Source organism: Populus nigra, chromosome 2 (assembly GCF_951802175.1).
Source record: "Populus nigra chromosome 2, ddPopNigr1.1, whole genome shotgun sequence".
NCBI lineage: Eukaryota > Viridiplantae > Streptophyta > Magnoliopsida > Malpighiales > Salicaceae > Populus > Populus nigra.
In genome coordinates, this window is record NC_084853.1 from 44,502,493 (window position 1) to 44,517,710 (window position 15,218).

General features: G+C 35.7%; 3 protein-coding genes across 3 annotated transcripts; 2 read left to right on the top strand and 1 right to left on the bottom strand.

The window, feature by feature from the left end:
* Positions 1-591: 591 nt before the first annotated feature.
* On the bottom strand, positions 592-3,620 carry LOC133682528 (growth-regulating factor 9). Its single transcript, XM_062105897.1, has 3 exons — positions 3,127-3,620; positions 1,813-2,496; positions 592-1,212 (listed from the first exon to the last, which is right to left on the bottom strand). Exons 1-3 carry the CDS (start codon positions 3,404-3,406, stop codon positions 800-802), a joined length of 1,377 nt encoding a protein of 458 aa, XP_061961881.1. The 5' UTR covers positions 3,407-3,620; the 3' UTR covers positions 592-799.
* Positions 3,621-8,542: 4,922 nt separating this feature from the next.
* Positions 8,543-10,158, top strand: LOC133682428 (fasciclin-like arabinogalactan protein 10). Its single transcript, XM_062105779.1, has one exon. It carries the CDS (start codon positions 8,639-8,641, stop codon positions 9,908-9,910), a length of 1,272 nt encoding a protein of 423 aa, XP_061961763.1. The 5' UTR covers positions 8,543-8,638; the 3' UTR covers positions 9,911-10,158.
* A 2,262-nt stretch (positions 10,159-12,420) lies between these two features.
* LOC133681975 (peptidyl-prolyl cis-trans isomerase CYP18-1-like) lies at positions 12,421-14,479 on the top strand. Its single transcript, XM_062105188.1, has 5 exons — positions 12,421-12,566; positions 12,657-12,731; positions 12,911-13,072; positions 13,678-13,836; positions 14,060-14,479. The coding sequence occupies exons 1-5, from the start codon at positions 12,564-12,566 to the stop codon at positions 14,141-14,143; spliced, it is 483 nt and encodes a 160-aa protein (XP_061961172.1). The 5' UTR covers positions 12,421-12,563; the 3' UTR covers positions 14,144-14,479.
* Positions 14,480-15,218: the final 739 nt, after the last annotated feature.

A 15,218-nucleotide genomic window follows, 5' to 3' on the forward strand; every position in this document is an offset into this window, starting at 1 on the left:
GGATCCCCACTACCTGCATGTGTTGATACCAGTCCTGGTGTGGTGCCCCTCTAGGATTATCTTCACAATCATTTAGATTATCACAAAATATTGAACTGGCAAACATAATCAAAGGGCAAATTACAATAACCTCCCTGAAATTATCCAAAAGTCAGAAGATAGTTAAAGAGAAAGAGCTAAAAAACTATTAATAAATTTATTTTTTTTTTCTAGTATTACTAAAAAGACTAAATTCCTTCCAATTTAGGGTTTAAACAGATCACCTAATGATGCTTTATCATGATATCAAGTTAAAAAAGTCTTTTAGAATTCTCACTTTTTTTTTTAATTCAGGAAACAACCTGCTTTCTCAAAATAAATTCTAGAAGCAATTATTTTATTACCCTAATGCAAATTATCGTAGAACATAGAATCTACCATATCCAGATAACTTTTCGTGATTTCTGTATCTACACAGCCCCTTGCTGTGCAGAAGCAGGGGCAAGATACGTTCCTAATACCGTTTTGAGGAGTCACAAAACATCCCATTTGAATTTCATGCACGCCGAAGAACCATTTTTCTTGATCTCTAGTGGACAATTTAAGAACCAATTAGTCGAGCTAAGCATAGTTACAAGATATAATATAACAAACTACACCATGAGGTGTTCGTTGATTACACAATTTCTCATTACAACAGAGCAACGAAGGCATCCTTGTTTCCTCGGTAGAACACCAAAAAACTGATCTCATCTCATATCTGATCTCATATGACAATGGAACGCGTTCATAACAAACTCAACATAATCCAAATAACAAGCTAAGAAGAAAGGTTTTTGTTTTGATAGGTACCAACCATGGTGTCGCTTATGGTAGTGTCACTGCTATTGCTGATAGTTCTTGTATCATCATTGGTCATGATCAGTTGAGGACTTGTTGGGATTGAAATACAGAGATCGGTGTTTAAGCTTCTGTGATCTGCTTTACTTGGCAAGTTCGTTGCAGGATATGAATAAACATTCCCAGGGACAAATGGCATGGTAGCGGGAATTGCAGCAGGTTTGGACGCTTCCAAGTGCTGCTTAGAACCTCGGTGCATGTGCATCTCGCAATACTTCTGATTAGCTACAACATCCCTGCGGCATCGCCACTTCTTTCCATCTGTTCTTCTACACCTTCCCAGTTCAAGTTCCACATCATTCATGTAAATGTGTGAGGCGCCGCAACCTTGAACTGAAAACAACAGTAATGAACGTATGAATCCAATCTTCAAAACAAAACAAACTGTTAGTCTAAAATCATTCTACGAATGGTTTTGAAAGAAGGCCCGACAAGACAAACTGTTAGTCTAAAATCATTCTACGAATGGTTTTGAAAGGAGGCCTGAGTCTAGCGCTGCTGAAAAAATCCAGCAAATAATCCATGATCCAATTGTTCAATGAGAATGCACAGGACAGATTGCTCAAGCAATAAAAATTAAACTTATAATGGACTCACTAACTAGATTGCGGACTGAAGCCTCCAGGGAGGCAGGGATAAATTGCTCAGCGCATCTAGAGAGCAACCACTACTTTTGAATTCACACCATCGTGAAATGGAATGGAGTGAACTACAAACTAAGACCGCATTTCTTCAGTTGGATATAAACTCTAACGACAATGGTGAGAAAGTCAGTAAGGAAGCCAATATGGAACTCACTGAGAAATTAACTAACTCTTTCCAGACCATTAAACATGTCCTGTTGTTTTGAAAAGCATAGTCAAATATACACAAGCTAGAGTGAAAATCTCTTCTCATAGCACTAGTAATTTCAATTCACATAATGTATACTACCTTGAAGAACACTCTTCGGGGAGAAGTTCAATCCTTGAGATATATTGCTACCAGCATTTTTTATTTTTTTGTTGCTGCAGTTTCTGTCGATTATACCCTTGTAAGTAACAGAGTTGCTGCAATTACTGTTTCTGTCATCAATGTAGTGTCTCTTTAAGTTGATGCTACTCTTGTAGTCGTTACCAGTGGCTGTAATGTCAGCGTGAACAGCACTAGCGATCATAGTTGCAGTGTTCTTGTAGCCGGTAACAATGCTAGTAGTCATGGTTGTAAAGGGGTTTTTGCAGTCAGAATTAGCAGTAGTGGCCAAGCTCACGCCAGTGATTTCAATGTCAGAATTGCAACTTGTGGTGCAAGTGGTTAAAATGGTGGGGGTATTATTAAGAGGTGGGGCTTTTATCTGTGAACTTACTTTGGCTAAATTAGAAGAATGAGTGGTTGGATTGTCTGAATTCTTGCTTGAATTGTGAGGTGATGGTTTTTCAGAAGCAGCAGCAGTTTGAGAAGCTTCCACAAGCTTTCTTGAACGTTGACGGCCTCTATGCATATGGCGTTCACAATACTTCTGACCAGCAACTACATCCTTGCTACACCTCCATTTCTTCCCATCAGTTCTTCTACATCTCCCAGGTTCTGGATCCATCATTTGTCTATAATCAAATCCCTGAGGACTTAATCCCACAACTGACATAAGAAAGCAAATTCATACAGGTGGTCAAATTCATTTAGATTTATAACAAATTAACCTAAACAAACATAAAATTTAGATTCCATGCCCACCGCACATCATTTTTCGAAAAAAGCATGAGTCCCCAAAAGGGTGTTACATCGAGTAAAAAATCCCAACCTCTGCTAAACAAACATAAGATCGTCCCAGCATGCGACATGTTGTGTAGGACTATTAATCTTAACTTATATTTTCAAGTTACAGAAGCATTACCCCCCAAAAGGTTGATAGTAACAAATTTCAAGGCTTGCACATACAAAAGCATCTTGAAACAATTCTAATCACATTCCTTGGAACAAGAAAAAAAAATTAGAAACAAGCACAATCGCCTTAAAGCAAGACCACTTTTTTCAAATAAAACAAAAATGAATCCAATTAACACCATGAAACCAAGAAAGGCCAGGTCTTTAATTAAGCATGTGTAAGCTTAAAGACGCACAAAAAAATCTAGTTAACAAAATCCACTAACCTCAATTTGAAGCTCAAATCCACTAACCTCAAACCCCAAGAAAAATCAAGCAATTAAAACAAGCCTCACCCAGGAAATTAGTGACTTAACAACAACTAAAGAAAAAATATTGACTTACAGCTTGGGAATTGCCTATAAATATCAGCACCGCTAAATGAACCAAGAGAGCTGCTAGCAACACTATGCCAAATGGGAACTACAAGATCAGGAGGCACCCGAAGACCAGCTACTATGTACTTGAATATCAAAGCTTGCTGTTTAAGCTCATGCAACTGAGTCTCTGTTAACTGTGGGAACACGTGTCTATCATCTTGATCATCATCACCGTGATCACCAGCACCAATCCCAAGAGACAGTTTCATCGACGGCGCTGATTCTTCAGATACTCTTTTCTCCATTGTCGTGTATCTACAAAAACAAGAACAGACACAGGATTGTGTACCTGACTGCGAGTTTAATGGGCATTGACAGAGAGAGAGAGGGAGGGAGGCAGAGGTTTCTTTCAAAAAGTGAATTCAGAAGCCAAAACAAAAGGCAGTAGCTCCACCTCTTTAATTAACCACGAGCATAGGGCATCTCCCTTATGAGTGAGGTTAAAGAGGTGTCAGATTTTCTGACCATAATCAACTGCCTTGCGTGCTTGCTTGCTGCAGACAAAATTCAAAAGGAAAATGCACGTGACTGTTTCTCTAGGGTAAACTATACTTTGGACCCTACAACTTTCACAACATTTCATCATGGTATATATAGTTTAATCTCTTTAAGTCTCCAGAAACTCTAGTGTGATTCTTCAATCTTAAATAGCTGGCCGCACTCTACTGGTTCATTTTTTAAATTAGTTTCTTAGGTCGTTTTTATAATCGTCCCGGAGTTCTTAACTATGTATTGCATAGGAGTGAGAAATTTTAATTTGTAAGGATCTAATTTGAATATTACTAAATCTACAGGAACTAAAATGTAGCTTGTCCTTTTCAAAACCCCCCCCCCACTCAAATAAATCAAGCGTGAAGTACAACACCACATGAGCACTACTTGTTGCCATGCTGCGTGACATCCTGATGATGGCTTATTACACGCGCCTTGTCAGCGTGCTCGCTTTGTCCTGCAGAGATCCTGACAAGAACATGACACGTCAATGACCTTTCTGTTTAGTGGGTCCGCACTATCTAGCATGAACAAGTGGGATCCGTTTTTAGACAGGTGGACTACGCCAGTGCCTGAAGGAGTGTCCACGTGTCAAGTCTTTTTAATTGTTTTTTCAGGGCTTTGTGTTTCAAAATTAGAGGACCAGAAACTTCATATTTCCTAGGGCTCATTTGACCCAAGATAGCGCAAGGATGGAATTTGCAAGAACTGGTTTCAGTTGGGCTTTGTTCAAAAAATATACATCTGGGCTTATAGTTTAAGATTGACAAAAGCTCAATCCACAGAACATCGTGTCGTGGTCCCACCTAAGGAAACTACTCAAATCATTTGTACTCATTCAAAGTTTCGCTTATACTAATTTAAGATTAACATTGTGTTTTTTTATTTGTTTTATAAATAATTAATTTTTTTAATTTTTTCTTGGTTCAAATTAAATTTTTTTAATATTTTTATATCATTTTGATATTCTGATGTTAAAAATAATTTTTAAAAAATAAAAAATATTATTTTAATATATTTTCGAACAAGAAGTATTTTAAAAGACAATTATTACCATAATCCCAAACATCCTCTAAGGTTGTTTGTTAGTATATTATTTATTACTTTTTAAAGTATTTTTATTTGTAAATATATCAAAAATATATTTTTTTATTTTTAAAAAATTATTTTTAACACTAATATATTAAAATGATTTCAAACTATAAATTTTAAGTTTAAATCAACAAAGTTAATAACATGAATGTGTGTTAACTAGAATCGATGTGTTGAGGTAAGTTAATGAGCTAAATTATTTATAGAAATATGAATGGTTGACTTATCGACTGCCTCGCATGTAAATTTTAAATTTTAAGAATATAGCTCAACTGGTCAGACTCTAGATCTGTTCTCTAAAAATTACTAGTTCGAATCTCACAAATCTCAAGGCAATTGAAGACTTATATGATTGTTAACTTTAAAACTTGTAAAATTGATCAAAATACACAGAAGCTTATCCAAAGATCCATATTACTAAAAAAAAAAAAAAAAATTATTTTTTCAAGTGTTTCCAATATCTACCAAATACTTTTTGGAAAACCAATTGATTCCAGCGTGGGTTCCCAACTAGCAAGTGGGCCTTTTAATAGAGGCTTCGAATGTTAAGGGGGCACACAGTCACATGGCATCTATTGGAAAGCAGCAACATACAGTATATATAATATTTTGCCAATTTCGGACTTGGCTTGCGTGTGGTGCTGCGTTGCTGCCGACAAATATGTGATTGCTCGAGAACCATACATCAAACCTGATGTGGTCCTATTTTGATCGAGTACAAACAGCCTGTGATTTGGTACATTCATTCTTTAACTTCCGTTTATTTTCCACGTCCATGGCATGGACGTTGGACAATCTGCCTGTCACGTTATATTTTCTTCACAGAAGAAAAATGAAGTCCTTCGCCGGTGTCTTTTAGTCACGGTTTTGGTTTCGGCGGAGATTGTTTTTTAATATAATTTTTATTTTAAAATATATTAGAATATATTTTTTAATAAATTTATTTTTGATATTAGCATGTTAAAATAATTAAAAATTAAAAAAATAATAATTAAAAATTAAAAAAATAAAAACATGGAAGTCGCAAAACCCGGGTTACTAGTCAAGACCCGGGTCACTGGTCGAGTTTACCCGAGTTGACCCGTGTTAACATGAGAATATAAATGATTTTTATTATAGTTTCGAAACTTGATTCGGGAGTTGACTTAGGCCAATGCCTTGATCACGAGTGGAGTTGATTGTTGACCTGAGTCAATATAAGAACAAAAACTGCTACAATCATAGTATTAAAACTCGGACTGAGGAATGACTTGGGTTAAGGCTCGGGTAATGTGTTAGAAAGGTCAGTTCGGGTTGACCCAAGTCAATATAAAATAAAAAAAAATATTATTATAATTTTAAAAAAATTATTTAGGGGTCAATCATAGGCAAGATTCAGGTTACGAACTAGGAGGATTAGCCAAAGTTGGCCTGGAACAATTTAAGGATAAAAGTTGTTATTTTTATAATTTTAAAACCTGACATAGAGGGTCAGTTGGGGCAAGGTCTCGACCACGAATTGATACAGGTCAATACATGGATAAAAGTGGTTATCATCATAGTTTTAAAATTCAAATCGAGAGTTGATCAGATGCAAGTTTCAAGTCATAAGTTAGGAAAGTCAACTCGGTTGACCTGTTTTTAAGAATAAAATAATCAAAACAACCTTGTTTTGATTATTTTTTTAAAAAAATTCAATAAATTTTTTTACTCATATTTTATATAAAGTTGACATAGGTTTTTGAATAAGTCAGATCAAATTAATCATTCTTTTATTTTTTAAAAATTAAAAAAAATCATTAAAATTTTAGTTCACATTCAACTAATTTTAAGTGACAAAAAAAAAATCATGACAAGATTTTAATGCAAGTCAAAAGATATTTCTAAGAAAGTAAATTTATATATATTTTTTCAACCAAAGATAAAAAAAAAAAAAAAAAACTTAAATCTATTCACAAAAACCATCCCACACATAGCCCAGAGAAAAGTCTACTACTCAATGAAAGTTTTAGAAGACACGATGCTGTTTTCTGTGACAGCCTGCCTGCATTTTGAGATCATACGGAATATAATTATAAACAGAGTGCAGATTTTTCAGGATCACGAACTTGTTGACTGTATCAAGCAGAGAATAAAGAGAATTGGAGCTCACTTTCCTTCTTTTTGTTTTTTAAATGAAAAATTAATTTCAAAGAAGAATCTACTTTATCAGAGACGTCGTTCTAACCAGCAAGGAAGATTTTCACATCATTTATTACAATCCATCAACCATACAAAATTTTCATACACATGATTTTATATATTAATTCGGAGCCATCATCATCGGACAAAACAATAAAAAATTATTTTCAATACTAAATAATATACTTTAATTAATTAAATTTTAAATTTAATTTTTAAAAATTACATATTTAAATTCCACAAACTTCACATCAATAAAAACTTATATAATTACTAGTTTTAAGATTCATAAAATTAGTTAAAATATACACAAACTGATGAGCATCCATATTAATTAAAACATAAAAAAACATTATTTTTTTCCATCAATAATACAACCTTTTTTTAATAAATTTTTTTTAAGTTTGGAGTGTATAAATTTAACCAATCGCAAAACAAGCAACAAATCAAGCGAAAGACAATCCCAACCATAATTAGAAAAAGACCAAAGAAAAGTCAGGCCACACCATTGAAAGTTAGGGCAAGCCAAGCTAGTTCATGCAATCTATATTTTTTCTTTTTGAATAAACGTATTAATTTAAGTATTGTAGAGTTTATTGTTCCATGTGGAGCTTATTTTTTCAAACGAATGGCAACTACCAGCCAAGCACACCAACTAGCCATGGAAAACATGGTGTATACATGGAGTTTTTTCATCGACAGCCATATAGCAATTTTTCATCAAGAAAAAACAGGTCAGATTTTCCGTTTATGGGCAGAAACAGCATAATATCAGATGGTCCACCTCCTAATCTCCAGCCATGATGAATCTGGACGTTGGAAGCTCTCTAGAATCTTCATGATTTCTCTTTTAAATTCTGCCCTGCAGCTACTGGATCAATTGCTGAGTTAATTTGTCCCCCTCTTGTTATTTCAAATTCAAATTCAAATTCAAATTCAAGATATATCAAAAATTTCCTCGTAAATGCACCTTCCCGTTCCGGTTTATGAATTGATTCAAGATTTGATTAAATGATGGTTAATTCCAGCCATGAGAGCTAAACTTGATTAGGAAAGGTGTTTAATTTATATTTCAATCCACAAAGTTGGTCCTGTAATTATTCAGTAAAATTATAATCTTTAAATCCAGCTTGATCTGATGAATTAATAAAAAAAATTGTTATTTATAATTATGTTTCGGTTGAATTTCAAATTAAATTATAAAAGAATATAGATACGATAAAATCATTTAAGTTAAAAAAACTAACCTGGTCAACTTTTGATTTTTTTTTTTAAAATAAAAATAAAATGATATCATTTGACTTAGATTTACCTTGGTTGATTCAACAACCTAAATTAAGCAAAACATCTTCATAACCGTTAATATACCCATTCCGTCAACAAAACCATCATAATATCACTCGCTTTTATGATCTCCTCCACGTGGCAGTGGCACGAACCAAGCTAACCACCCGTGAGGGCACTCTTATCATTTTCCCCACAAACAAGAGGAGGAGCAATGGCAAATACCATTTGCCACCAATCCATGCAGAAAGCCCTTTAACATTTCCAGCTGTGAACCAAAGCATGCCTGCCCCTCACATGGCCCCGCCCCCCAACCACTAACCCAGCTTTAAACCCAACCCCAATTAACTCTGGTTACCCACTAACCCCTTCCTCTCCTCTTTCCCCTTTTTATCACTCCCTCTCCACGCCAACCCACTCGCTCTCATTCCCTCTCTCAAAATTCCACCATGGCTACGTTACAGTACTCTCTCCTTCTTTCCTTCACACTATCAGCACTCGTCTCCACCATCTTAGCCCACAACATAACCGACATTCTCTCAGGCTTCCCGGAATACTCCGAGTTCAACAAGTACCTTACCCAAACAAAACTAGCCGATGAAATCAACACTCGCCAGACAATAACTGTCTTGGCTCTCAACAATGGGGCTATGACTGCTCTTGCAGCCAAACATCCACTTTCAGTCATCAAGAACGCCCTTAGTCTTCTTGTTGTCCTTGATTACTATGACCCAACTAAACTCCATAAGATCTCCAAAGGCACCACGTTATCCACCACTCTCTACCAAACTACTGGAAATGCCCCTGGTAACCTCGGATTCGTCAACATTACAGATCTCCAAGGTGGTAAAGTCGGCTTCGGCTCCGCTGCTCCCGGCTCGAAACTTGATTCCTCTTACACCAAATCTGTGAAGCAAGTCCCTTATAATATTTCGATTCTTGAAATCAGCCAGCCGATTATAGCTCCAGGGATTTTAACAGCTCCGGCTCCAACACCTTCAAGTGTGAACATTACGGCGTTACTCGAAAAGGCTGGATGCAAAACATTTGCGAGTTTGTTACAAACTAGCGGTGTCATTAAAACGTATCAGTCAGCGGCGGATAAAGGTTTAACTATTTTTGCTCCAAACGACGAGGCGTTCAAGGCTGCTGGAGTACCTGATCTGAGCAAGCTCACCAATGCTGAAATAGTCTCGCTCTTACAGTACCATGCCACGGCTACTTACAGTCCGTTTGGGAGTTTGAAAACTAGCAAAGACCCGATCTCTACGTTGGCTAGTAACGGTGCAGGTAAGTTCGATCTGACGGTTACAAGTGCGGGTGACTCGGTGACTCTACACACTGGAATCGGTCCGTCGCGAGTTGCTGAAACGGTCCTTGACTCAACACCGCTTGTGATTTTCACTGTTGATAATGTGCTGCTACCGGTTGAGTTGTTCGGGAAAGCTCCGTCTCCAGCCCCGGCAGGGGAACCGGTGAGTGCACCGAGTCCGAGTCCGAGTCCGGTTGCATCGAGTCCAGCTCCGGCTAGTGTTGAGGCTCCATCTCCTCTCGCTGCTTCACCCCCTGCTCCGCCTGTGGAGACGCCTGGTGGTGCCCCAGCTGACGCGCCGTTTGGATCCGAGAATAGCACGGCGGATGGTAGTGCTGCTGTTCACGTGAGTGTACCTGTTCAGGTCACTGTCTTTGCCACTGTAATTTGTTCGATTCTCATGTCCTGAATCGTAATTATCTAGCTCAGTTAATTTGCTTTTTATTTGTTATTGGATTTTGAGTTGTTATTTTGTTAGAGAGGATTATTTTTATTATTAATTTATTTTGTTTTTGAATTTATCAGTGATGAGGTGATGTGAGGTGAGGTGAGGTGAGTTAGCTGCGCATTTTAGCGGCAGTACTTTTCCTATTGTTGTATTCATTCATCGAGTGCTACGCGTTACATTATTTTAATGTAGGGATCTGTTCGTTTTTCTGTGATGGTGCTTGGGGAACTGTTAGATTTAGATGGGATCCCACGTGGAGAGATGTTGTGGGATCAACCCTTTCAATAATGTGGGGTCCACTATCTCGAAGTTCGTGCTATTTTGGGGTTTGTCAAAAGGGTAGTATAGATGTTACTAGGATGGTGATTTTTCTGTGCAAAATGGGCTTGGCTAGAAAGCAGAAAGCCAGAATCCCAACGTGTTTTTTTATATATACATATATTTATTTATTTATTTATTTTCAGTCATAATGTTTTGTTGAAAATGTTCAAAGCATGAGTCTACTCTTGGCAGTGACCAGATATGGTGGGTGCATTTGCTTCACAGGACAAGCCTTGTTTTTTAAACTTAAAAGTACTTACAGCTTCTGCTGGGCATGCGTTTTTTTTTAATGGAAGAGTCACAAAATTAGTATATAAACTGCTTTGGTTGTTTAAGGTTTCGATTGGTATGGATTCTGTAATTCTATTTGATTTTTTAAAACTTTTTTTGTATATTTAAATGGAAATAGTTTTTAATATAAAAAATGAGTTAAATTTTTGGTGTGATTGAAAATTAATTTATTTAATTTTTTGGTTTTATATTTTACCGTCTTAGTTGCTTTGGGATTTTCTCGAATCACATTGAATTTTTGTGTTTATTTGCCTTTTCTTTTTTTTTAAATTCGTGAATTTCTTGAATGTCGGTGACTCGATAGATATCCTCGAAATATTGTGCTGTTGATTTGGTCTCCTGTAGATACAAGTAAAAATGTAATGAGTGTCGAAAGCAGCATGTCAGGCTACGAACCCGTTTGGCTACGTGGTGGTGTTCATGTTTTTCGCGGCTAAATTGTGTAAGCTGTTTGGTTAAGTAACAACTGTTTATTACTGTACATGGGGTCCATGCAATACTGCGTTTGAAACACAGGAACAAAGGAAGCAGCTCGGAGCTGCTTCCTGCACGTTGCAAGAAAAGCATCATAACATGTTTTTCAAGAGGGGTAAAAAAATTTAAAACATGCAGAGATTAATTTGATGACCTAATTAGTCTGATAAGTTTAAAGTCGGGATAAAAAAAACAAAATTTGATTAAAAAATTAAAATAATATTGTTTTCAAAATATATTTAGATTACTCAAGTTAAGATGTAAAATTTGTGATTTATGTTACGAGATTGTGGTGATTTTATGGAAAAAAAATAAAAATACATTTTAAAGCACGATTCTCAATTCTCAATTAATAAAATTAAGAAAAATCAATTAAAAATTAAAAAAATATAAATCAACTTGAGTTAATTTACTAAACTAATGATTATGAATTTATGAGCATAAATTTTGGATAATTATACAAAAAAATAAAGCAAAAACAAACGCTAATGACCAATTTCATAATAACCAAATATTGAATGATAAAATTAATATTATGAAATGACATAAAAAAATATTAAAGTCAGCTTATGTTAACATTTGAAACTTGTGGCCTTGTAAAAAAAATATCAAGAAATAAAATCTTTTAAAAAGTACAATAAAATAAAGATTCAAAATAAAATAAATATCATTAACAAATAATGAGGGTCAATTCGACATGAAAAAAAAAAGATATGGGATGAAATTTAAACAAAATTTAATTATTGGAAGGTGTAAAAATATAAAAAGAATAAGTACTGAAATTGATATAAAAATCATATAAAATCTGATGAGTAAGAATGAAATTAAAGAAAAAAAATTAATCAAAAAATAAAAAATCAATTAAAAAATAAAAAATAATTAAAAAAATAAAAATAAAATTGTATATAAAATATAAATGGCATGATACCAACGTGCATCAATGGCCAACCACAGTTTTTTCTATTAATATTTTATACATGTGAAATACAAAATTTTCCCGTAGACACTTGATGTAACAAAAAAAATGTAAATAAAAAAAACTTCATTTTCGTTGCTTCCTGTGATAGTTTAGTGTTTTAACCGTGCTTGAGAGATAAAAATGTTTAAAAGACCCCTTGATTAAAGTTGATATTTTTATTTATTTATAAAGCTAGTTAGATTATTTAATAATTATTTTTTTTATTAATAACTAGTTTAGGATTCAACATTGTTCAAGATACAGATCGTAGCTCAAGATTCAGGCAATGGGTGGGGGTTAGTAAAGCAGATCAATTTCAAAACAATGTTAAGGTTATTAGATTTAATTCTTTCGTCAATTGAAACGGGTCTAAAGGCCCAGTTTTACAGTAGGCTCACAACAAATCACGACCCAAAACCATAAACCCCAATAGGGCCCTTATCACTTTCTATAAATTGCGCTCTGTTCCTCTTCAAAGGTATCGAACGCTAAGCTGTTGAAGCTGTTATCATCCACCAGGACCAGAAAACAAACAGGCTTTGCCTATCTGGGAGCTAATTGACCATACAGATGGTTAGTTTTCTCTACGAAATTTCATCGAACTCCTTAACTGCATTCCTCGTTTAACTAATAAACGAATTGTTTATCTGCTTTGCTTTGCAGTCGGTCACTCTTCACACAAATCTTGGGGATATCAAATGCGAAATCGCATGTGATGAAGTTCCCAAAGCCTCCGAGGTCAGTCGGTAACTGTGTCTTGAAAGATTAAATTAGTGTTGTTGCTTGTTGCCGTAATTAGGAGTTATGTTTGTAACTAGAAATTCTTTCCAAGTTCTTAAACCCTAGAAATAGAAGTAGGTTTTAAGTTAAAGAGCTTAACATATAGTTCTTGGGCTTTGTTTTGGATTTTTTTACAGAATTTTTTGGCTCTATGTGCTAGTGGGTATTATGATGGAACCATATTTCATCGAAATATTAAAGGGTTTATGATTCAAGGTGGAGATCCAACAGGGACAGGCAAAGGAGGGACTAGTATCTGGGGAAAGAAGTTCAATGACGAGATCAGAGAATCTCTCAAGGTATTTTAATATATCTTGTCTGAAGCTTCTTAACTTTTTTATGCATTCTGCAATCTGAATTTATTTTCTGGGAATTTTTATTGTCACCCTTTAAGAATTCTTAATAGAGCTGTTGCTTTTGTATGAAGGTATCCACGTTTGTAAGATTTGAGGATGTGGGTTCGCTTGTGTTATCCTTGGAGACAATATTGTCCCGTTTTGTAAACCTTACAAACCAAGCCCTCGCCTCTATAAAGGATATTTACTTCAAGGATTCTAAAACGAAACAAGAGTATGGTTGATATTGAGGCTTAGACAATGATAAACTTGATTTCTTTTTTCTCTTGTTGGCTGCATGGTCACAAGATAGCCAAAACATATTAAGTAGCTGGTTGGGGTGTGGTGATTTATCATCATCCTCCAATTCAATCAATGCCAACAGACTGAGGTGTGAGTAGTTGGAGACTGTTAGTTGTATTGGCTCTCGTTGTTTTGCTTTTTGCTGTATACTACTATACTGCATTTATTGTAACAGGTTATACAATTTAGAACTGGGCATATGCTAATGCCAATTGTGTGATGCGGGTAATGCTAAATGACTGATGCTTTGTTTCTTTTCTTTTCAGCATAATGCGAGGGGTACACTCTCAATGGCAAATAGTGGGCCGAATACTAATGGAAGCCAGTTTTTCATAAATTATGCAAAGCAACCCCATCTCAATGGTTTGTACTCTGTGTTTGGAAAAGTAATTCATGGGTTTGAAGTTCTTGATATCATGGAAAAGGTAGGCTGTGCTAGCCATTGTCAATGGTTCTTTTCTTTTTCCCTGTTTGGAAGAAAAGGAGATAGTTAGCCTTGGGGCAGTGAATTTCTGTTCAAAAGATTGATATACCTTGTTGTTTGTTACTCGTGTTAGGGCTGTGATTTTTACTTTTCATGATACATGTTTTACCTTTGCATCTTCTCACCAGATACAGCAACGTTGACTGCTGTTTGGTTTTGTGCAGACTCAAACAGGACCAGGAGATAGACCTCTTGCAGAGATAAGGATCAATCGCGTGACAATACATGCTAACCCACTTGCTGGCTAGTTGCCACCTCAGAATGTCTGGATATCATTGCAGTGAGATACACACTGCCGTGTTTGTAACATTGATTTAGGATTGAATCTCTTGGATATACTTTTCACCTCATAACAGTAACAGCTGAACTTAATTAGCACTATCAAGGAGATACCAAAGTCGGGCACCGAGTATTACCTGCAGGATAATGTAAAGCAAAATCTTCTATGCCGCAAGAAATGTAACATTTAAAGAAAGTACTTTTGGTATCATTGTTAGGAAGAAATATAATCATTGTGAGGTTAATCATATGTATTATGGATTGCGAGTTTTGCTTGTATATGGCAGTGCTTTGCTTCTTTAAAACAGACCAGGGAACAAGAAGATCACGTAGTGGTTTTGAGTTTTTTGCCAGCTGGGCGATGTTTATTTTCATCAACCTCTTAGTTGCAGTATCATATTTGATTAGTGTAGAAGGATCAAATTGCTTTACGATGAACCCCTTTTCTAAAACTGCAAGTCCTTTTCTGACGATGGTTTATGGTTGCTTGGAAGTGTCTTGGTTTAGTGGAAATTCGAGGAAGAAGGTGACGGAAATGACTGCTGATGAAAAGTAGAAAGCGTATAGTGAGCCATGGAAAGAATAGACAGAGAGAGAGAGGAGATAGGAAGTGAGGCGCCTACCGAATTTCACTTCTCTTTGTTTTGCACTGGGCCTCCGTCATTAAACCAACCGATTCCATGTAAACCCCTAGCCCACGCATTAAGGCATTTAGCTGCTGGAAAGTGTTGTAATGTTCCGAATCAATAGGCACACCGAGAAAACGAAACACACTTCTTGCTTACTTCGAAGGTTAATCAATCTCGATTCCTCTTTTTCTTTGTTTCCTCCACCATTTTCTCTCTCACTCTCATACCTTCACAAGCAGCTGAAAACAAGCCATGACTGTTGCGTTAGTAGGAGCTTTTCTATCCACTTCCCTCCAGGTTTAGTTCGATAGAATGGCTTCTCGTCGGGTTCTTGACTTCTTCAAAGCGCAAAGACTTAACGGTAGGCTAATGAAGAAGTTGAGGATATTTATGCTCATTGTTAATGAAGTTCTCA

Bases quoted from the DNA above. Each gene is read 5' to 3' on its own strand.
- LOC133682528 (XM_062105897.1), bottom strand. From the start codon at position 3,406: ATGGAGAAAAGAGTATCTGAAGAATCAGCGCCGTCGATGAAACTGTCT. The intron at 2,497-3,126 runs GTAAGTCAATAT...TTCTTATGTCAG, and splicing joins TTATAGGCAATTCCCAAGCT to TTGTGGGATTAAGTCCTCAG. The intron at 1,213-1,812 runs GTAGTATACATT...TGTTGTTTTCAG, and splicing joins CCCGAAGAGTGTTCTTCAAG to TTCAAGGTTGCGGCGCCTCA.
- LOC133681975 (XM_062105188.1), top strand. The intron at 13,073-13,677 runs GTATTTTAATAT...TTTTCTTTTCAG, and splicing joins AGATCAGAGAATCTCTCAAG to CATAATGCGAGGGGTACACT. The intron at 13,837-14,059 runs GTAGGCTGTGCT...GGTTTTGTGCAG, and splicing joins TTCTTGATATCATGGAAAAG to ACTCAAACAGGACCAGGAGA.
- LOC133682428 (XM_062105779.1), top strand. From the start codon at position 8,639: ATGGCTACGTTACAGTACTCTCTCCTTCTTTCCTTCACACTATCAGCA.